Here is a 22,991-nt window from a genome sequence, read left to right on the forward strand (position 1 = left end):
ATGGTGATTGATTTTAGTTACGCGTTTAATCACATTAAGGCGTGTTGTCTTAGGGGCGTTGGACCCAACTACTTCATTTTCATGCATATCAAATAAAGCAAGAAAGAAGTACTTCAAAGTAAAGGTGAGCTTATGCTCATTACAACATTTGAATAATTCAAATTACTTTAAAGTAAAGAAGAGCTTATGCTCTTTTACAACATTTGATCAAATCAAATTACAACCAAAATCTAATCTACACATTTCCATGGTTCAAACAAATTTGAAACGGCCTATCACATAGCTCAATTATCATAGGCTTAGGTTCATAATCACCCTTTAATTAATTAACACTTTAACTAATTAAATTGAATGCAACATTTTCATTTGGTTTTTGTATCCATAAAATTGATTTAAAGGGAGCTAAATGAAATGAAAATCTAATTCTCATTTAAAGAGACAAAACAATTTTGTTCCCAACCTAATTTGGGCCAAAATGCAATTACCACAACTTTTGGGCCATATTGCAAAAACATAAACTTTTGAGGTCACTTTGTAAAAACACAAAAGTCCACTACTTCATGTAATTACAACTAGAACCCAAAATTTAAACAATGCAAAAACTTCATTAAAGGAGCAAAACAATTTGTCCTTTAGCGTTTTTGGACCTAAACGTAAAAACGTAAACTTTTGGGCCAAAGTGCAAATACACAAAAGTATCAAAACTTTATATAATTGCATAAAAACCCCAAAAGTACTCCCTTTGAGGGAGTGGCCGGTTATAGGAAGCAAATGGAGTGATGTGTGTGTTGATTTGTAGTTTTAGACATAAAGCATGCAAGTGGTGCATGACATAAATGTCATGCAAGTGGTGTGTGTGAAAGGAAATTAATCCTTTCACACCCACCAATATTTCTTACACCTTTTAAATAAATATCTAATACATTTAAATATATGATAAATCATAAAACAAAAACTTTATGAAATAAATCAAAACACCAAACTTTTTGTTCTTGGCAAAAATGTCAAGAACAATGAAGAACACTCATGAAAAACTCAAACATTTCCATGAACATTTTTCACCCAAAAAACATCCCAAAACCACTCAAACTTTAGGGAAATAACATATAACCAAACTAGGGTACATAGGGGTTCCAAAAGTCACTTGAAAACACTTTTAACAAGTCAAACAAGAACCCAAAAATCCACCCTTTGGATTTGGCCGAATTTTCCCAAAAACATGGCACCAAATTATAGCTCAAATATTCATGCTCATATGAACTACATCTACAACATTTGAGATGGCAAATTTTCTAACAAAATTTACATTCAAAGAAACAAGAATAAAGCTTGTAACATATTACAACTTTTAAATCAAAACTATGAACTACAAAACCCAAAAGGATTCACCAACTACTAGACGTAGGCTCTGATACCACTTGAAGGATGATTTTGTGAAAACATGTTCATTTGAGCAACATCTATAAGCATGCAATTAACAATTAAAGGCGGAATCATGCTAGCATGCACTCAAAAACAAAACATTACCCATGAAATTCAAAGCCTAGTAGATTGGTGAACCAAGACTCAACTCAAAACAAAGTGAGTTGAGAAATTTATACCTTTGTAGATTCCTCTTTGCATAAGCAAAGGCTAATCACCCAAAGAGAGGGCCTTCATTCCTTGCATCTTAAATCTATGGATTTGGATGGATGAAAAGGTTTCTCCAAGTTCTCAAAATAGAGAACCTCTAAATCTCCACACCAAGGTTAGATTGGAGAAGAAATGAGTGACCTTGGAGGAGTGGGATTGCTAGCTAATCCCTCCAAGGGGGCCGGCCTCCTAGAGAGAAAAGGAGAGACATGTTCTCTCCAATTTTCTCCAAAAGAACACTTAATGAATTTAGGCTATAAAGTCCTTTATATAGTCCCTTCAAATAAGTGACCTAAAGAACCAAAAAGCCATTCTCTCTAACATGGCCGGCCATAAGGGTTTTATTGGGATTTTGGGCCTTTGTGAATTAAGTTGTCATACAACTTAAGTCAATGTGTCACAGCCCGTCCCGGAATTTTTAATTCCGAGGACATGAAATTACGAAAATGTCCCTAATACGTGACTAAGGTATAATTTTCACGTTCGTTATATCTAAGCTCCAAAAAAATTTGGTAATTAGAGTGGAGACTTAGACTTAAATTTTATGATGGAATTTTATGAAATTGGGATTGGATTGGACATGTGGGATCCCCACACCTCAAAACCCTCCCCATTTCCCGTATACTGTCCTTCACACTCTCTCTCTCTCCTCCCTCACGATTACTCTCAGTTCTCTCTCTCTCACCCTCTCGAACACACAGGCAACCACCCAAAACCACCTAAAACTTATACCAACGTCGGATTTAAAGCTACCATGGCATTCCTGAGGACTCCACGATCACGTAGACACCAATTTCAGGTAAGTTTTACTTCGGAAAACCTAGATTCTAAACTCCCCGTGAAAGTCCACTGTTCATGATCTTCGAATTGACTTTGTTTTAGGACAATCCAAGCTCATAGCAAGCTTGGTGAGGTCCCAAGGAAGCTCGGAGTGCTTCGTTGGAAGTTTTTGGACGTAAGAACACGGAGATCGACAAGTTCAAAGTTTGGCCGGAGCTTTCGAGGCGTTTTCCGGCGAATCCCTGGCGAGTTAGGAGTCAAGGTAGGTATCAATCTCTTCGTCTCGTCAAGTACTACAACTTTCCTTTTTGTTTCACTCAATTTCGTTGAGTATTGAAGAAGTTATACTCATTTGAAAAATACCCAGTTTCCGGCGACCTCCGAGGCTTTCGAGGCAGTTTCCGGCCAAACCACGGCGAACTAGGTGTTGTGCAAGGTACCATTATCTTTGTATCTTCAAGGGCTACAACTTTCGTTTTTGAATCACTTGATTTCGTTGAGAAATGACAAAGTTATGGCAATTTGAAAAACTGCCCAGAATACGGCCGCCGGAAAAACCAGTCCGGCGACCCAAGGAAGAAGAAGGTGCTACAGTAAAAAAAAAAATAAAAATAAAATTATTTTAAAAATATGTCGACGTCCGTGACGTCGAGTAGATCACTGTGGTATATTCATATACCTAAATTGAACACCGTATGAGAAAGTTATTGAGGATTGTTGGTTAGGTGTTCAAATAACGTTTTATAGTTTTCACATTTAGGTGAAAATGTGAATTGATGATCCGACCGTTGGATCATCACCAAACTTTGATACGTTGTAATACGTAATATTTGAGGATTATTGGAACTTACGGATTGGGAATCCGAGTTACGGATCTTCCGGAATTGGAATTGTAAGTCCATAATATAAAATGTTAACCGTCACTTAGTTTTGGAAATTGACGGAGATCCGACCGTTGGATGGTAATGAAATTTTAGGATGTTGTCCTAGAGGTATAATGTGGACCTCTGGAAGTTATGGATTTAAAATCTGAGTGGCAGATCTTCCGGATCGATCAACGTAGTGACGTATTTTATATAAGTTATGTATTCTATCGATATGAATTCTGAGCCTGGATTTGATTACTATTCTAGGCGGCGATCGTCATGACGCCTTGATGTGTGGTGCTAGGGAGTTGTTGGACGAACTCCAGGTGAGTGGGCAGTTTTGTTTTCCGTATATATATACTTGACGTTTCCCAGAAATTGAATTGAAATGAAAATATGTTTAAAATGAAATGCATATGAGTTATGTGGAAAAAAAAAACGGGAAGTGAAATACCATGCATAGAATTGATATGAAAAGTATATAGAAATGTGAGTTGAAATGCCATGCATGAATTAATATATGATGCATATGTATGAATTGGTGCGGTGGACGCACATGTAAGAATTGATTTATGATGCATATGTATGAATTGGTGCGGTGGACGCACAGGTAAGAATTGATTTATGATGCATACGTATGAAATGGTGCGGTGGACGCACAGATGAGTATTTAATTACTGTTATGATGATGATGATATATATTGAGCTCAAATCCTGCACCATGGTTTAGTGCTTATAGTATTCACCGCATCGCACGCTCGCCTTGGATCCAAGTAGATGCTAGTCGTACAGTCCACGCGGAGTGGGTACGACAGACCAGTCGCGAGAGTGTTAGTGAGATTCCGACTGGTGGGTGACCTTAGATTATGTGCACAGATGATTTATGAGAAGCACTAGAGCGTAACTTGCGTGCAGAAGGCCGGACGGGTCACAGAGGTGACTCCGGTAGAGTGATAATGATAGATTTTGAGCTCTAGGTTCAACCGTATAGGGCTATTAGAGGGCCTACGGTTGATTACTTTCTTGCACCTGATATGATTATGTTGATGCATTCATACCTTATTACTGTTGAGATGATGTGGCATGGCATAATTAATATGAGAAATGTTGAGATGACATGGCATGGCATGATTGATAAAGAGATAATGTTGAGATAGTAAAAATGAAGTTTTGAGAATATATATGTATATTTATATTTTACATTTCTGGGAAAGTATACAGGTTTTACGGAGAGGGGTTACAACGTTTTGAGAAATGTTTGGATTTGGAAAAGAATTGTTTTACTGACCCACTCAATTTTGGTTTTGCGCCCCTCCAGGTTCAGGAATCACAAAGGTGTGGTGACTACGAGGAATTCGACGGTGTTCTGACAGATTGGACAAAATTAGGACTCACCTTCGGGTGTATCAATTTAAATTGTATCTTAAAGCTTCCGTACTGTGCAAATGGTTACGTCACTCTCACGTGACGGCCAGCATGCCCTCCTTCGGGACGGGGTGTGTCAGTTGGTATCAGAGCATGGTTGCAATCTTGGACATCTTGAGAAGTTTCTAGTGAATTCTGTCAGAACTACACCGCCTCGTAGCAAACCACGTAGTTAGAGGAACTTAGTCTCCTTGATTTAGCGGGTTAGGGGAAACTATTCTTATGGTGATTCAGTATATTAGAAAAATGGACATTTTAAGACGGGTTATAAGTTGAATTTGAATCACTTAAGAGAAATGATGAACCTGAGGGAACAAAGTGACGGATTAACCAATTGGAAAAGATGTTTCGGAATATGCAAGTCAAAGGAATCTTCCTTCTGACAAGGGGTCGAGACGACTACTTGGTTTTGGTTATGAATTTGTATCCTGGTGGAAACAGGAGTATGAATTGTTGTCACCAGAGGAATCAGTCGATTGAGAATTGTTTAAGGACTTGTTTAAAGGAAAAGTTTATCCCTCCGGCATTTATCGATGGTAGTAAACAAGAGTTTACAAATATGAGACAAGGAAGGTGATGATCGAGGGATATTATAGAAAGTTTTCAGACTAGCCTCGTTCCATCCAGATATTGTTGTTAATTTGGTGGAGGTGTTATGTTGTTTTAAGCTGGGTGACAAAAGGGAAGTGGTATTTTGGGTGACCACTATCCATTGTAGTTCTTATCAGGAGTATGCTAGATGTTGTTGAATCTTGAGGACTCTGAGAACATGAGCAACGAGAATAAAGAAGAATAAGAAATGAATGGGAATTAAAAGAAGACGATAAAGTTAATGATTCGTCATATCAAGGATATAGAAAGATTTAGAGCTTCGAAAGAAGTGAAGCTAGAGTTAATTCTTCTAGCTGAGGTTTTAATGTCGCTGGTCAGAATAAAAGTGATGGATATACTGGTAATCCCAGATATTTGAGACAAGGTGTCTCGAGTAAAGGAAATGTACCTTGTGCAGCAGGTACAAAATTAACACTTTGGGAAGTGTGAAATTAATGAATGTGTTTATGTGAACAGAGGGGACACAGAATTGTGAATCGTCCCTAGAATCAGTTGTACTCAACAATTTTCCATGATATCATAGTGTCGATTCAGCAGAGTTATGGATTTAGTAGTTTGGTCGGATTGACCGTGGGTACAGAGAGATTTGATGAGTTATATGTTCAGTCGTACAGACCATGAGAAGTGGATTCGATTGACACATGAGAAATTGGTGAGTTATAGGCTCGGCCGTACCGACCACGCGGAGTGGATCCGGCTGACGTATTATTGAGATAAGAGTTAAATCAGCCGTATTGGTCATTCTAGTTGACTTCGGCTGATATATTTCTTATTATGTATGTTATTACCTAGAGAGTAGTAAATAAATGTAGTTGAGACGAGTGTATGTATTTTGCCTTGAGTAACAAAATAGTAATGTTATATCTTTGAGAGTGGTTGCCTACTTATCGAGACAACGATGATTTATCAGTATTGCGGGCTGCAGACCGTAATATTAATAACTCATTCGTGGATTCGTTAAGCAAGCAAACCGGTAGGTTATTTTATGTTAGTGTTGTACTTATTTAGAATGCTTAATAATAATAGAATATATATTGTATCAGTTAATTCTGTTCCATTAGATTGGTTGGTTATAATTGTGACAAGACGGAATGTTACGGGAAACCAGTACTTTCCATCGATCTGGATGACCAGAGATTACTTTTGTAAGTATGCAAAGTGGATTGAGTCAGGCCGTTATTTATGCTGTGAGAGCAAAGAGATTGTTTTCGAAAGGCTGTCAAAAATACTTAGCTCATGTGGTGCTAAATGATGTTGTTTGGAGTAGTGTGAATAATGTCGAAAGAGTTAGACTTTTCTTGATGTCTTCCTTGAAAGTATACCTGGATTGCCTTCAGGCAGAGATATGAGGTTCATTATTGATTTGTTGCCAGGTATAAATTTATATTGGAGATTGGTTCAGGATGAGTTAAGGGAATTGGAAATTCAGTTGAAAGAATTGGTTGATAAAAGTTTCATTCAACCTAGTACAACACTTTTGAGGAGCCCTAGTTTGTTGGTGAGAAAGAAAATGGACTTAGAGATTGTTCATTGATTATAGACAATGAAGTCGGGTAACGATTAAGAACCGTTATCCATGGTGATGTACTGATGTTTATTTAACCAGCTCAGAAGTAATTGCGAAGATTCAAAGATTGAATTGAGATCTGGTTACTACCAATTGAATATTATAAGTGACGTTGATCATAAGATGGTTTCTGGACTTGTTATGGTCCTTATAAAGTTTGGTGATGCTATGTGGATACTCATGCGGTTTTATGAGTTGATGGATGAAGTATTCCAATAATGCCTTGATAATTGATATCATTTTCATTGAAGATATTCTGGCATATTCTGAGCCAGAGCAGAGCATGTAAACGTATTAAGTCGGTAGAACAAAGATTGGAAGAATGTCGATTGTATGCTAAGTTTAGCAAATGCGAATGTTGGATGAATCAAGCAGCATTTCTGGGATATGTTATATATTCTTAAGGTATTCAAGTGAATCCTTAAAAGGTAACAGAAATTAAAATTTGGAACAACCACGAGTCGTAATTGAGATTTGGAATTTCTTAGCTTACCAGGCTATCTTGGATGGTTGTGAAAGATTTTTCAGTCATTGCTTTGTCATTGACGAGACTGTTGAGAAAAGAGGTTAGGTATGAGTGGGAAGGAATTGTAAGCAAAGGATTCAACAACTGAAGTATTTCCTCACTCATGCACGTATTTTGGTATTCCCAGAGAATAGTGGTAATCATAAATTTTTAGTGATGTTTCTTGAATGGTATTGGAGGCATGTTGATGCAAATGTTAGGGTGATTGCATACGTTTCACGATAAAAGGAACCTCATGAGATGAATTACCCTACGGGTGACTTGGAAGTCATGATTACCATTCTTGCTGTGAAGTTATGAAGGCATTATATTTGATAAGAATGCAAGATTTTACAAATCAAAAGAGTCTTCAATATCCATTACTTGGAAGGATTTTGATATGAGGCAGCGAAAGTGAATTGTATTGCTTAATGAACATGATTGTACGATCAGGGTGATCGTAAAGTTTGTTCTAGCTGAAGCACTTGGTGAGAAGACTACAGTAAGATTAATGTCTGGCACGTTTGCCAAGAGTATCATCTTGTGGATTGAAAACCAATGGAAGAAAAATTAAAAATGCAAGATCGAGAAGAAGTTATACTTGTTAAATTTCAAGTTAGGCATTTTTAGTAAGTTCGTACTCGAAACTTAAATGTTTGACGAGGAAATTTAAGAATTAACCAAGGCAGAGAAAGAAGGGAAAAAGAATGAGTACATGATTCGTGAATCAAATGGTATGTGGATACAAGAAAACAAAAAGTATGTGCCTAATGCTGAGGATTTGAAGCAAGCAAATATTGGACGAAGTTCACTGTTCAACTTCTGCAATATTCCAAAACTAATAAGATTTATCATACCATTCGACAGTTTTATTTGGTCAGCAGATTGAGGCAGAAAGAGATAAACCTTTGGATTGAGATAACTATTTTCTGTTTCGCAGTGGAAATGGAAAGATATTACTTTGGATTATGTGTACAAGTTTCCTTGTACATAGGATGGTTATGATCGAATTTGAAGTGATAATTGGTCAATGTACCAAGTTAGTACAATTACTCCAGTGTTGAGTAATAAATTTTTTTTCAGACAGGGCAACGGTACTTAATGTATTTGTGTTCGATGCGTTGTCACTAGGTGGCAGAGTCGTCTCATGGAATTCTGGTGCAACTATTGAGAATTAAATTGGATTCGACTTGATAAGGAACCAAGGACGACTTTGGATTGGAAAAAGAAGGTCCTGAGAATTAAGACAGAGTAAGTAGTAAAAGCTTTGTGAAGGAAATCATTCAGTAGAAAATTATGTGGGAGAAAGAGAATCGGATGAGAGAGATTTATCCGAGGCTATTGTATGAGTATAGATGATTTAGTTGGTTGCTGGAATTTCGGGGACGAAATTCTATAAGGAGGGGAGATTGTCACAGCCCGTCCCGGAATTTTTAATTCCGAGGACATGAAATTACGAAAATGTCCCTAATACGTGACTAAGGTATAATTTTCACGTTCGTTATATCTAAGCTCCAAAAAAATTTGGTAATTAGAGTGGAGACTTAGACTTAAATTTTATGATGGAATTTTATGAAATTGGGATTGGATTGGACATGTGGGATCCCCACACCTCAAAACCCTCCCCATTTCCCGTATACTGTCCTTCACACTCTCTCTCTCTCCTCCCTCACGATTACTCTCAGTTCTCTCTCTCACCCTCTCGAACACACAGGCAACCACCCAAAACCACCTAAAACTTATACCAACGTCGGATTTAAAGCTACCATGGCATTCCTGAGGACTCCACGATCACGTAGACACCAATTTCAGGTAAGTTTTACTTCGGAAAACCTAGATTCTAAACTCCCCGTGAAAGTCCACTGTTCATGATCTTCGAATTGACTTTGTTTTAGGACAATCCAAGCTCATAGCAAGCTTGGTGAGGTCCCAAGGAAGCTCGGAGTGCTTCGTTGGAAGTTTTTGGACGTAAGAACACGGAGATCGACAAGTTCAAAGTTTGGCCGGAGCTTTCGAGGCGTTTTCCGGCGAATCCCTGGCGAGTTAGGAGTCAAGGTAGGTATCAATCTCTTCGTCTCGTCAAGTACTACAACTTTCCTTTTTGTTTCACTCAATTTCGTTGAGTATTGAAGAAGTTATACTCATTTGAAAAATACCCAGTTTCCGGCGACCTCCGAGGCTTTCGAGGCAGTTTCCGGCCAAACCACGGCGAACTAGATGTTGTGCAAGGTACCATTCTCTTTGTATCTTCAAGGGCTACAACTTTCGTTTTTGAATCACTTGATTTCGTTGAGAAATGACAAAGTTATGGCAATTTGAAAAACTGCCCAGAATACGGCCGCCGGAAAAACCAGTCCGGCGACCCAAGGAAGAAGAAGGTGCTACAGTAAAAAAAAAATAAAAATAAAATTATTTTAAAAATATGTCGACGTCCGTGACGTCGAGTAGATCACTGTGGTATATTCATATACCTAAATTGAACACCGTATGAGAAAGTTATTGAGGATTGTTGGTTAGGTGTTCAAATAACGTTTTATAGTTTTCACATTTAGGTGAAAATGTGAATTGATGATCCGACCGTTGGATCATCACCAAACTTTGATACGTTGTAATACGTAATATTTGAGGATTATTGGAACTTACGGATTGGGAATCCGAGTTACGGATCTTCCGGAATTGGAATTGTAAGTCCATAATATAAAATGTTAACCGTCACTTAGTTTTGGAAATTGACGGAGATCCGACCGTTGGATGGTAATGAAATTTTAGGATGTTGTCCTAGAGGTATAATGTGGACCTCTGGAAGTTATGGATTTAAAATCTGAGTGGCAGATCTTCCGGATCGATCAACGTAGTGACGTATTTTATATAAGTTATGTATTCTATCGATATGAATTCTGAGCCTGGATTTGATTACTATTCTAGGCGGCGATCGTCATGACGCCTTGATGTGTGGTGCTAGGGAGTTGTTGGACGAACTCCAGGTGAGTGGGCAGTTTTGTTTTCCGTATATATATACTTGACGTTTCCCAGAAATTGAATTGAAATGAAAATATGTTTAAAATGAAATGCATATGAGTTATGTGGAAAAAAAAAACGGGAAGTGAAATACCATGCATAGAATTGATATGAAAAGTATATAGAAATGTGAGTTGAAATGCCATGCATGAATTAATATATGATGCATATGTATGAATTGGTGCGGTGGACGCACATGTAAGAATTGATTTATGATGCATATGTATGAATTGGTGCGGTGGACGCACAGGTAAGAATTGATTTATGATGCATACGTATGAAATGGTGCGGTGGACGCACAGATGAGTATTTAATTACTGTTATGATGATGATGATATATATTGAGCTCAAATCCTGCACCATGGTTTAGTGCTTATAGTATTCACCGCATCGCACGCTCGCCTTGGATCCAAGTAGATGCTAGTCGTACAGTCCACGCGGAGTGGGTACGACAGACCAGTCGCGAGAGTGTTAGTGAGATTCCGACTGGTGGGTGACCTTAGATTATGTGCACAGATGATTTATGAGAAGCACTAGAGCGTAACTTGCGTGCAGAAGGCCGGACGGGTCACAGAGGTGACTCCGGTAGAGTGATAATGATAGATTTTGAGCTCTAGGTTCAACCGTATAGGGCTATTAGAGGGCCTACGGTTGATTACTTTCTTGCACCTGATATGATTATGTTGATGCATTCATACCTTATTACTGTTGAGATGATGTGGCATGGCATAATTAATATGAGAAATGTTGAGATGACATGGCATGGCATGATTGATAAAGAGATAATGTTGAGATAGTAAAAATGAAGTTTTGAGAATATATATGTATATTTATATTTTACATTTCTGGGAAAGTATACAGGTTTTACGGAGAGGGGTTACAACGTTTTGAGAAATGTTTGGATTTGGAAAAGAATTGTTTTACTGACCCACTCAATTTTGGTTTTGCGCCCCTCCAGGTTCAGGAATCACAAAGGTGTGGTGACTACGAGGAATTCGACGGTGTTCTGACAGATTGGACAAAATTAGGACTCACCTTCGGGTGTATCAATTTAAATTGTATCTTAAAGCTTCCGTACTGTGCAAATGGTTACGTCACTCTCACGTGACGGCCAGCATGCCCTCCTTCGGGACGGGGTGTGTCACAATGGGCTTGACGTTCGAAGCCCATTGGGCCTTGAGGCCCAAAACTAACCCGTGGTATTTTACGAACTTATTCGTTTGATTAATTAACATATTAATTAATCCTTGCCATAAATAATTAAACCATTTAATTATTCTTACTCATCTCCATTGTTTCTTCAATCTCCACCTTACACGGTGTACGATCCATTAGGTTCCTTTTAGCGAGGCAGCGGGCGATTAAAACCATTTCAAATCGATTGTGAATTGAAACTTACTTTCAATTCTCCCTTTAGTGATTATACACGTTTAGGGCTTCCACAAACCATGAGTGACACCTAGCAGCATATCATGGTTATCCAAGCTAATCAGAAGAGGTGGAGAACCTATTCAGTTTAGGATTACAAATGCAATACGGTCTTTCTCTAATACAATACTCTTGACCACATTGTTTGGTTTGATAGTTTATTCATGTCTACTATCCAATGTGATTCGTTTACTTATATGATTACCTTGAATGTGATTTGGAACGCCTTCCTAAATCTCATTCATACTATGATCAGAGATTTTCAATCATATCATAGAGTATTCTCCCCCAAACGGTTTGAAGGTTAGAGATCCCTTGTTGCGCATTCAATTGTCTCCATGGCTAAGTGGCTTAACCCCAACGATGCCGTGGACACCCGCGGATGGGGTGACTTTGACATAATCAAAGATCAAGGACTTAACCACAAGACAACTGTGATGCCTCAGGTCAAAGGACTACTTTGCATTATCCCAACCATGAGTTCTCATGTGACATGAATATGAGAACTCTTCGTTGATCGTGTTCAGTGAACTCATTCTCTATTGAGCACCTACGTACTTGTCTTGATGTCACACACACCAATGACTCGAGACTAGTCACTCTCCCTAAGAGAAGACACAACACGTACTGATCTTAACGGACTGTCAATGCCCAATTGGCAATCCTATGATCAGGAACGTTTAGGATGTGTCTACGAAAGAATGGTCTCATGAATCTAACTTCTTTAGATTGCATTCTCCCAATCACATATTCCTTGGACTTATCGTTTAAGCTTATAACATTTATATGAGACGGCTCAAACAATAATCTTTGCCCTTTATATTTAAACTACATTAGTTTAACTTTGTGAAATGTTCGTAAAGTATCATCATATGATTGGTTTTAGGGCACATTTCCAACAGAGTCTTGGTTCGCCACACTCACTAGGCCTTGAATTTCATGGGTAAAGTTTTGTTTTTTAGTGTATACAAGCATGATTCCGCCTTTAATTGTTAATTGCATATTATAGATGTTGCTCAAATGAACTTGCTTTCACAAATATTTCCTTCACGTATGTAGGAGCGTGTTGTTCGTGTATGTAGGAGCGTGTTGAGATTCAAGCTTCAGCATAAAAGGTACACACGTCCTTTTGAATTTATTTATAATTTCCAACAATGGTATTAGAGCCACTCACACACTCCTCGCATGAAAGCATGAGAGATATATGAATATGCCATGTATGAAAACCTTGATAGCATGAGATATATATGAATATGCCATGAATGCTTGTCTTTAAAATTGTCGTTTTTTCCATGCTTATTTTTTCTGGGTTTTAACGATTGGGTTATGTTCTTTACATTCATATGAGACTATGTTTAAAATTTGGTAAAGAAAAACCAAGTGGTTAGAGAGATAATTGAAACCCCGCTTTGGGCGGCGCGTGGCAGCGCGTGTGCTGTGTTTTTAGGACACAGCTGGCGAGTGAATCATTGTGGTTCATTGACTTACGTAAGTCTATATTTAGGTTTGGGGCTTACATGATGGATCCTAAGCACTCTGTATCTGAACATCTTAGGAAGATGTCTAGCATGATACGAGATTTGAAAGCTGCTAGGAGTATCCTCATCGATGAACAGCAAGTCCAAAATGTGATTAGGTCACTCCCAGACTCATGAGATGCCCTTAAACATATCATGATGCACAATGATCAAATTAAGAACTTTCATGACATCTCGCGTCATGTTGAATTGGAAGGTGAGTGATGAGTGACGACCCAGAGTACTGCCCTTTTGACTCAAGGTGGGTTCAAAAAGGGTAACCAGTTCAAAGGAAAGGGTAAGACCAAGTCTGAGAAAAATGATGCAAAGCTTGCTCTTAATTCTAATAACATCAAGGCCCACAGAGGTAAAGGTGGCAAGAAAGACGAATCCAAGTCAAATAGAAAGGTAATCCTTAACCCTAAATCTGTCATTGTTTGTGTATGTTTGCATATACATGTTGCTCACACGTCCGACAATTAGATTGTAGACACAGAAGCAACCAAGCATGTGACGCGAGATAAAAGGGGGTTCAAAAATTATCAAGGCTTTCAAGCAAAGTCACATTGGGTGTACGTGGGTGAAGGAAGTTGTACAGAAGCTTTGGGAGTTGGTTCGTATTTACTTCAACTAAGCACTAGGCGTCAACTACTTCTGCATAATGTCTTGCACACCCCTGGAATGCAATTTAATTTACTTTTAGTTATTGCACTTTTATACGAAGGATATTGTTTTTTACTTAAGCACATCTAGACTTGTAATATATTTGGAACAAGTTGAAGTTGGATATGGTTCAATAAAGAACGATTTTGTTTGCTTGGATTTGATTGATTCTTGTTCTTCTACTTCTTTAGTAACTGTTATTAAACATGTTAATTTTGAAACATGGCATGCTAGACTAGGACATATAGGGCAAGATAGAATGACAAGGTTAGTTAAAGAAGGCCTATTGGGGTTACTCACTAATGTCATTTTGTTGTTTGTAAGCCTTGTTTAGCTGGCAAAGCAGTTAGAAAACCTTTTAGAAAGACTGTTCAAGCTACTCAACCATTAGAGTTAATCCACTATGACATCTGTGGACCAATGAGTATGAAGGCTCGTTATGGCACCTTTTATTTTCTGACTTTGATTGACGATTACACGTGATATGGTTATGTGTACTTGATCGCTCATCGTTATGAAGCTTTAGATTATTTCAAATGCTTTGTAGTTAAGGTTGAGAATCAAAAAGGGAAAACTATAAAAGCTCTTCACATTGATCATGGATGTAAGTATTTGTTTGACCAATTCAAGGTTTTTTGTGAAAGTAAGGGGATACCCAGACAACTTTTTGTTCCTTACACACCACAACAAAATGGTGTTGCTAAAAGAAGAAACAAAACTTTATTTGACATGGTCAGGTCTATGATGGCGCAAGCAAATCTCCCCATATCTTTCTGGGGTGATGCATTATTGACTGTGACGTATATACTTAACCTTGTGCCTTGAAAGACGATTCCCTCAACCCCATACAAACTTTGGAATAATGTAAAACCCAATCTGGGTAATTTGCATCCTTAGGGTTGTGCTGGATTTGTTCATAATCAATCAAATAAGTTTGGAAAGTTGGGTCCTGGAACAAATAAACATATCTTTATAAGATATTGTGAAAACTCGAAAGGTTATGTGATGTATGGTGAACATCCAGATGGAGGAAGAACCGAGATTGATTCATGTGATGTGGAATTCATAGAGAACGACTTCCTAAAACTTAGCGATACTATAAAAAAACCTTGATCTCCATGAGTTGGAAAAACATGAAGAACTCGTAACATCATCATGCGAATGAGGGGAATTAATTTCCAATCCGATGGTCGCTGAATATGATGTAGGAGGACTTGATCTAAGTGGGAGTACACAACCCAGTAGGAGTAATGTATCCATAAATATTCAAGAGAATACGCCCAATGATGGGAGTATACCCTCTGAAATTCTAGGTCACACAATTCGAAGAAGAAAGAAAGGCCACATTCCCAAACTTCATTTTGAAGTTGATGGGGAGGCCTACATTTGCATACCGTCAGAGGAAGACAAACCTACTTCTTACAAAGAAGAGTTGTTTTCAACGGCCAAAGAAAAGTGGATAACTGCAATGGAGGAAAAGATGAGCTCCATGGACAAAAATATTGTATGGGAGTTAGTTGACCTTCTTCTTAGGCGTGAAACCATTGGAAACAAGTGGGTTTTAAAAATCAAACGCAAGGCAGATGGTTCAATTGACAAATATAAGGCACGCCTTATGGCGAAAGGATACACTCAGCAATTGGGTGTAGACTATGAAGAGACATTCTCCCATGTGGTGAGGTTTGCCTCTATTCACCTCATTTTAGCTATTATTGCTCAACTAGATTTGGAACTTTAACAAATGGATGCTAAGACAACATTTCTCAATGGAGAACTAGACAAGGAGATATACATGGATCAACCTCTAGGCTTCGAGGCTAAGGGACAAGAGCGAAAGCAAGGGTCTGGACAGTGGAACATTAGATTCCATAATTCAATCACTTCATTTGGTTTTGAGATGATTGAGGAAGACCATTGTGTGCATCTTAAGAAATCTGAGAAAAGTATTCTCATACTCTTTCTATATGTTGACGACATCCTAATAGTGGGAAATGAAAAAACCTCCACAGAAACCACGAAAGCGTGGCTGTCATCCCATTTTGAGATGACATATATGGGTGAAGCACATTATGTGCTTGGAGTTAAGATCACGAGAGATCGCTCAAGGAAACTTCTAAGTTTGTCTCAAGAGACTTACATTAAGAAGGTACTTGAACGATTTAAGATGGAGAACTCCAAACCCATAGACACTCCTATGGAAAGAGGCGCGATATTATGCTTAGAACAGTGTCCAAACACTAAGAAAGAGAAATAACAAATGGCAACCGTCCCCTATGCCTCTGCAGCAGAAAGTTTGATGTCCGTGATGCTTTGCACGTATTTTGACATTTACCATGCCATAGGCATGGTAAACCACTATCAAAGTAATCCTGGACAAGCTCACTGGCAAGCCGTCAAGAGGATTATGAGATACCTGCAAGGAACAAAAGATTTAGCCCTATGTTACTAAGTAGGGGATCTAAAATTGAGAGGATATAGTGATGTAGACTGGGCAAGCGATAAAGATGAACGTAAGTCCACCTCAGGTTATGCTTTTGTCCTTGGAGGTGGAATTGTTTCTTGGTGTAGCAAAAAGCAAACTTGTATGGCTCTGTCCACAATGGAGTCAAAATATGTTACCCTTGGATCAGCTATCTGGCTTAAGAGGTTTCTACGACATATCAGAGTTATGGCTTATGCTCAAGAAGTTGTACTTGTCTACTATGAAAATACTTCAGCCTTAGCATACACTAAAGATCCTAAGTATCATGGCAAATCTAAGCACATAGATACACGATATCATTTCTTTAGGAACAAGGTTACTAAGGGTGAAGTAGTGTTGAAACATATCTCAACGAGCAATATGCTCGCTGATCCTATGACTAAGCCCATAATTAGAAACTTGTTTCTGACTCATGTAAAGAATATGGGTTTATGTAGGGTTTGATGTGTTTTTCTTTGTATTTGACATTATTATTGAATAAAAAGGCATTGAAGTTTTTCATTTCATATTTATTTATTTTTTAAATGATTGTTTACACATCTTTACGAGTATCACCAAGTTAGAATCCATTTTTCACACGAACGATTCGCCTTGGTGCTGAGATAGCGAGTTAGATGAGACATTTATGTCCTCAATGCATTGGGTTGGGAGACCGAACACGTGTATGTTGAAAGTACCAATATGCTCAAGGTAAATTTTGCCTTAGAAATGTCTACAATGAGACTTAACAGAAGTCGAACATGAGATTTGTTTCATGTTGAAGCTTGTAATGCCAGATATGAGTATCTAGGTGGGCGTCAAGAAGGCAACTAGGCTAGAAGACTCAGGTTAGGCGCTTGTGTAGCGACTAGACTAAGATCCGTATGGTGCATGTCCAATGGACATGTGACACACTCATTAAAATAACGATACAATCATATTGTATGTGTTATAACCAACTGATAGTGGAAGTGATGAATTGATCCATGTTTTAATCACTATGTGAACCACAAGGAATCTATATGATTGCACCCTTATGCCCTTTGAACTAAAGTCTACGTTAGAGAGATGAGGTTTAATGATCACTACTTAAGCACATTTATCTAAGACGATTAAGTGAGCTACTGTCCCAAGAAGCGTGTGTAGGCAAGCAGTTAAATCAAATTAGACTGACATGAGAGCTTAAGGAGGACAATTCGAAGATAACACCATGTCGTGTGAATCATTGCGTGGCGTCTTTTGATATTTGTCATTAAACATAAGACATGGATATATGATACTTGTGAGACATGACATTGTTTTTAACAAGGGATAAAGAATGTCAAGTCTGGTGTGTGACGAACAGTCTGGGGCATAAAACGATGAACTTCTGAGTGATGCACTGTTGTTAGTTTAGTGATAGCTTAATGGCGTCCCATTTCCTGTATGAGGAGATAGACTAGAATGGATATGAACTAAGTGATTGAGACTGTGCCACACTCTATGTGGGTGAGTGGGAGATGTAGGATTTATCTTATGGGATAAATAAATATCAAAGGATATTCCACCCACATGAGGATATTAACCTCCTAATTGTCTATGTGATAATTAGATGAAAATCAAGAGATATTCATATTAGAATATACTTGGGATTTTCATGGGTTTTTCAGTCTTTGTACACTCTTCCCAACCACTGTATAAGGAGGTTTTGGGGAAGAGAGAAAATATAAGAAACACAAGCTTTTCCACAGTTTAAATATTCTAGTTAGGTCTTTAGAGCTATCACTTTCGGCTCTAGGTCTTGGAAGGCGAAAACCAAGGGGCAACTCGACATACCATAGTCAACCCAACGACCTAGAAGTTCTAGATGTGCATGGAGGGTTAGAGTAGTTGTTCGTGTATGTAGGAGCATGTTGAGATTCAAGCTTCCTCATAAAAGGTACACACGTCCCTTGCAATCTATTTATAGTCTTCCAACAATTCCAATGAACAAAAATAAACAGAGTAATTGAAGTGGGGGCTTATAAAGATAATGCAAAACCAAAGAGTAGCTTCAATCCAAATGTGTTTTCAATTCAGGACCCAAGCATCTTGAACCACTTCAATGACAACTAAGATTTATGCAGCCACTGAACTAACAAACTCTATATTCAAGATGGCGCAAGCACCAAACACATGCCCTCTATAATATCTTTTATTTAGTTTCATGATTGTAATGTATTACTTGAAAGACAAGAATTATCATTTCCTACTTCTATAAATAAAGGCACAATGGGTGAGAAATCACACAAGATTTTCATGTCATATTTGTTGTGTTATCTAAATGCAATAACATGATTTATCCCACATTAAGTTATGCTCACCTGCAAAGATGATGAGTACACCATTCTGATCCCTCGACGAGGGCTTTCTTGAATGAATTTAGAACTGACTTCATTGGCCTTATATCAGAGTAGAACGGTACTTTGATAATCGCAGTGATACTCCGCCAAAACACAAAAGTTTAGGATACAAACACTTTTTTACCCAAGTGTTGAAAAGCAAATACGCAGACTTATGCCTTATCGTACAAGCTTAAATCATGTTTGGTTTTGTGGCTCCTAACTCTGAAACATGTCTAATCTGGAAAGGTTGTCGCGGTTAAAACTATATTCCAAGAAATGGAAGCAAATGATGAAAAGTTTTACGTGTTTTACTCTTAAAAGGATTAATGATTTGAGTAAAGTGCTTCACGAAATATCCAAGTAAAAAAGGTTTAAATTCAAGTCCCATGACAAGGCAAAATAAGTTCAAATGTTGGAAGCAACATGCCTCCATTCCTGTAAAAAAATTGTCCTAACACTTAAAAGAATAAAACTAAGGGTAAATTACATAGAACTACCTCAACTATTGGGTCATTAACAATTTCATACCTCGTCTTTAAAAAGTTTCAATGTCATACCATATCTTCTAATTTGTTGCAATGTCATACCTTCCGTCAGTTGACTGTTAGTTCCTTTGTTAAATGCTGATGTGGCATGAGGCGGGGTCCATTTTTTATTAATAAAATAAATAAAATAAAATTCAAAAAAAAAAACCCAACCCTCTGCAACTCGAAGAAGAATGAGGAAGAAGAACAAAAGAAAAGAAAAAAAAACCAAAACCAGAGCCCAACCCATAACCCATCCTCGACCTCATCACTCACCCATCTTCCTCCCCCTCCACTCGAGCCCAACCCGCAACCCAGGAAAAAAAAAAAAAAACCATCTTCTTATTCTTCTTCTTCTTCTTCTAGGTTGCAGGTTGGGTGGGGGAGAAGGGGGCTCGGTTGGGGGGGGGGGGAAGAACTGGGTTTGTTTTTGTTTTTTTTTTTTCTTCTTTGTTCTGGGTTGTAAGGGTGGGGGTGGGGGACGAACTAGGTTTGGTTTGGTGTTTTTTTTTTCTTCTTCTTCTTCTTTCTGGGTTGCAGGGGGTTGGCTTTATGGGCGGGGGGACGAACTGGGTTTGGTTTGGTTTTTTTTTTTTTTTTTTTTTTTCTTCTTCTTCTTCTTCCTTCTTCTTCTTTCTGGGTTACAGGGGGTTGGGTTTGTGGGCGGGGTGGGGGGGGACGAACTGGGTTTGGTTTGGGTTTTTTTTCTTCTTCTTCTTCTTCTTCTTTCTAGGTTGGGTTTGGTTTGGGTTTTTTTTTTTAATATTTTTTTAATATTTTAATTTTTTAATATTTAATTAATATTTAAAATATTTTTTTTAAGTTTTTAATAATTTTTTTAATAAAAAGTGGACTCTACCTCATGCCACGTCAGCATTTAACAAATGAACTAACAGTCAACTGATGGAAGGTATGACATTGCAATAAATTTGAAGATACGGTATGACATTGAAACTTTTTAAAGACGAGGTATGAAACTGTTAATGACCCAATAATTGAGGTAGTTCTATGTAATTTACCCTAAAACTAATAATTCTCACCCTCGTCGGTGGAGTCATTCATAAACTTTTGTTTGTACTTAATTGTCTTTTGGCTTCTATATATGTTCTACTAGGCTTTTTTTTCTTCTTCTGAGTTCATCGATATTTTTATATTAGGGGAGGGGGGAGTTCAGCTAAACTATACAATGGCCAGCCTAATTTGACATCGAATTAGCCATCAACGAGATTCTAACCTAAGAATTCTCTTTGTACTAGCCTTTTTAATTAGGGTAAATTACACAAAACTACCTTAATTATGGGTCGAACCACAATCTCATACCTCATATTTTAAACATTGTAATGTCATACCTCAACTTATAAATTTGTTCCACTGTCTTACCTTTGTTAAGCTTTCTGTCAATTTGGCAGTTAAATGATGACGTGGTAGGAGCAGGGCCCACTCCTTCGCCACATCATCATGTAATAGCCAAATTATTAATTTTTTATTAAAATTAAAAATTACCACAGTGATGGAAAGGAGTTGAGCCATTGCATGACGGTGTGGGTTCAAATCCCGTCGGTGGCTAATCTTCCATCTAATATAACAAAATCTATTGTTTGACAAAAAAAAATTAATAAAAAAATTATTAATTAATTTTTATTGCAATTGGCGAAAGAGTGAACCTCGTTCCTGCCACATCATCATTTAACAGTCAAATTGATAGAAAACTTAATGGAGGTATGACATTGAAACGAATTCATAAAAACTTAACGGAGGTATGACATTGAAACGAATTCATAAATTGAAGTATTAATTGCAATGTTTAAAATATGATGTATGAGATTGTGGTTCGACCTATAGTTAAGGTAATTTTTTGTAATTTACTGTTTTAATTAATGGAAAGTTATTTAGTTTGACCAAAAAAAAAAACCTAAATGGATTGGAAAGTGTAAGGGCTATGGGCAATAGGTAATACAATCATCCTAAATGAATAGTAATTGCCAATCAATTCTATTAAAATATTATTATTTTTATAAACTAATTTTATTTTAATTTCGGAATATAATAAAAGATCGGTTGCAAGTATTTGAAATGTGGTGGAAGGTGGAAGAAGATGGTTATGTATTTATAGAAAAGAATTATAATTTTTTGTATTCTTAATTAGTTTTTTTTTTTTTTTTTAAATTTTTTTAGGGAATTGTTATTAGCACTCGCAAATCTCATTCTACACTCCTCATAAGTGTATTTTTCTTTCTAATTATAGAAAGTTTGGAGTGCTAAATAAGATTTTTGGAGTGTTAATAGCAATTCCATTTTTATAATTTTTTGTATTTTCAATAATTTTTTATTACTTTTTAATAACTTGATGTCACGTCACTGCCCCTGGGGGTTGGGCCAATTAATTATTCATTGGGTGAGCAACTGGGCTCCTTGGGAGGCGAGTGGTTTTTTTTGGAGGGGGATTAAATCAACTACCTCCTAAGGGATATTTGTTAGGGTGGCAGTGCTCTGAGTAGGGGTGGGCACTTGGAACCGAAAACCAAAACCGAAACACGAATCGAATCGGACCGCACCGAACAGTTTGGTTTTGCGGTTTTGAAATGGTTTCGGTTTCAAAACCAAACCGCGGCAAAGAAAACGGTTTGGTTTCGGTTTTGGGTTTTCAAAACCACACCGAAACCGAAACCGAAACTGCACCATATATTAAATATTATGTTTTAAGATCAAAATAATGTTGTCTCTCTGTTTTAAATTAGTTTATTGTATCATCTTAGTATAAATTCTATTGTCAAAGACTTACCAGATCAATGCTTGATCTTCTTCACAATGTCATGAAAACCCCTATCAAAGTTTACCTCCTGCACAACGCATAATCTTTGTATTGATCAGTATTACGCAATACAATCTGCACAACCTCTAGCTCATGTCATGCCCCCTGACATATCCATGGTGACAGCCTAACTGCCTCATTCTTTGCAATCCTTTGGAATTCGGATCACACCATATTCTAAGTTCATCATTCGAGTGTAGTCCTTGATCATCGCATGGCTTCAATAATTCTAATAGCATTCTTGGCTTCAAAGGCACCAGAAAATGCTAGACTAGTAGCCACCAGAAAGAGTAGCTAGTGGCCCACTTAATGATTTCATACCAGCTTAATATTTGTAATGTGTTTAAGGTAGATGATTAACTTGCTATCCCGGGATTGCACGCTGCGTTTGTAGTCTTTCATAAGAACATATTGTAATACTACGGAAACAAACTCACACTTTTCAGAATAGCATAGGGAAATTGCATGGAGCATTGTTTTGCCACTGTTTTTTGCTGCAGTTTTGCTGCATTGTTGTTGCTGTTTTTGCTGCATTGTTGTTGCTAAATGTTCATTAATTAATATATGAGGAAAATAAGATCATTTTATGCATAAATAGGTATATATTTTAAATTGTACATTTTTTTTTCTCAAAAACCAAACCGAAACCGTTTGAAACCGCACCGAACCAAACCAAACGGTTTGGTTTCATTTCGGTTTTGGCTTCAAAACCGCACCGAACCGCACCGCAAAATGTTTCGATTTCGGTTACGGTTTTACTCGAAACCGCACCGAACCGCACCGCGCCCACCCCTAGCTCTGAGACAATCCACCCCTCC

General features: G+C 37.6%; 1 protein-coding gene and 1 long non-coding RNA gene across 10 annotated transcripts; both read left to right on the forward strand.

Annotated features, from left to right (window-relative positions):
- Positions 1 to 2,034: 2,034 nt before the first annotated feature.
- LOC126609381 (uncharacterized) lies at positions 2,035 to 11,570 on the forward strand. Of its 9 annotated transcripts, none has more exons than XR_007618129.1 (4): positions 2,035 to 2,431; positions 2,515 to 2,848; positions 3,546 to 3,604; positions 11,364 to 11,570. It is a non-coding gene; the product is annotated as an uncharacterized LOC126609381 (long non-coding RNA). The 9 variants fall into 9 exon arrangements; XR_007618123.1 differs by lacking the exon at positions 3,546 to 3,604 and adding an exon at positions 9,617 to 10,371; XR_007618128.1 differs by lacking the exon at positions 3,546 to 3,604 and adding an exon at positions 10,313 to 10,371.
- Positions 11,571 to 15,199: 3,629 nt separating this feature from the next.
- LOC126609256 (uncharacterized mitochondrial protein AtMg00820-like) lies at positions 15,200 to 15,751 on the forward strand. The gene has a single exon (XM_050277222.1). The coding sequence runs from the start codon at positions 15,200 to 15,202 to the stop codon at positions 15,749 to 15,751; it is 552 nt and encodes a 183-aa protein (XP_050133179.1).
- Positions 15,752 to 22,991: the final 7,240 nt, after the last annotated feature.

The sequence above is a fragment of the Malus sylvestris genome, chromosome 16 (assembly GCF_916048215.2).
Source record: "Malus sylvestris chromosome 16, drMalSylv7.2, whole genome shotgun sequence".
NCBI lineage: Eukaryota > Viridiplantae > Streptophyta > Magnoliopsida > Rosales > Rosaceae > Malus > Malus sylvestris.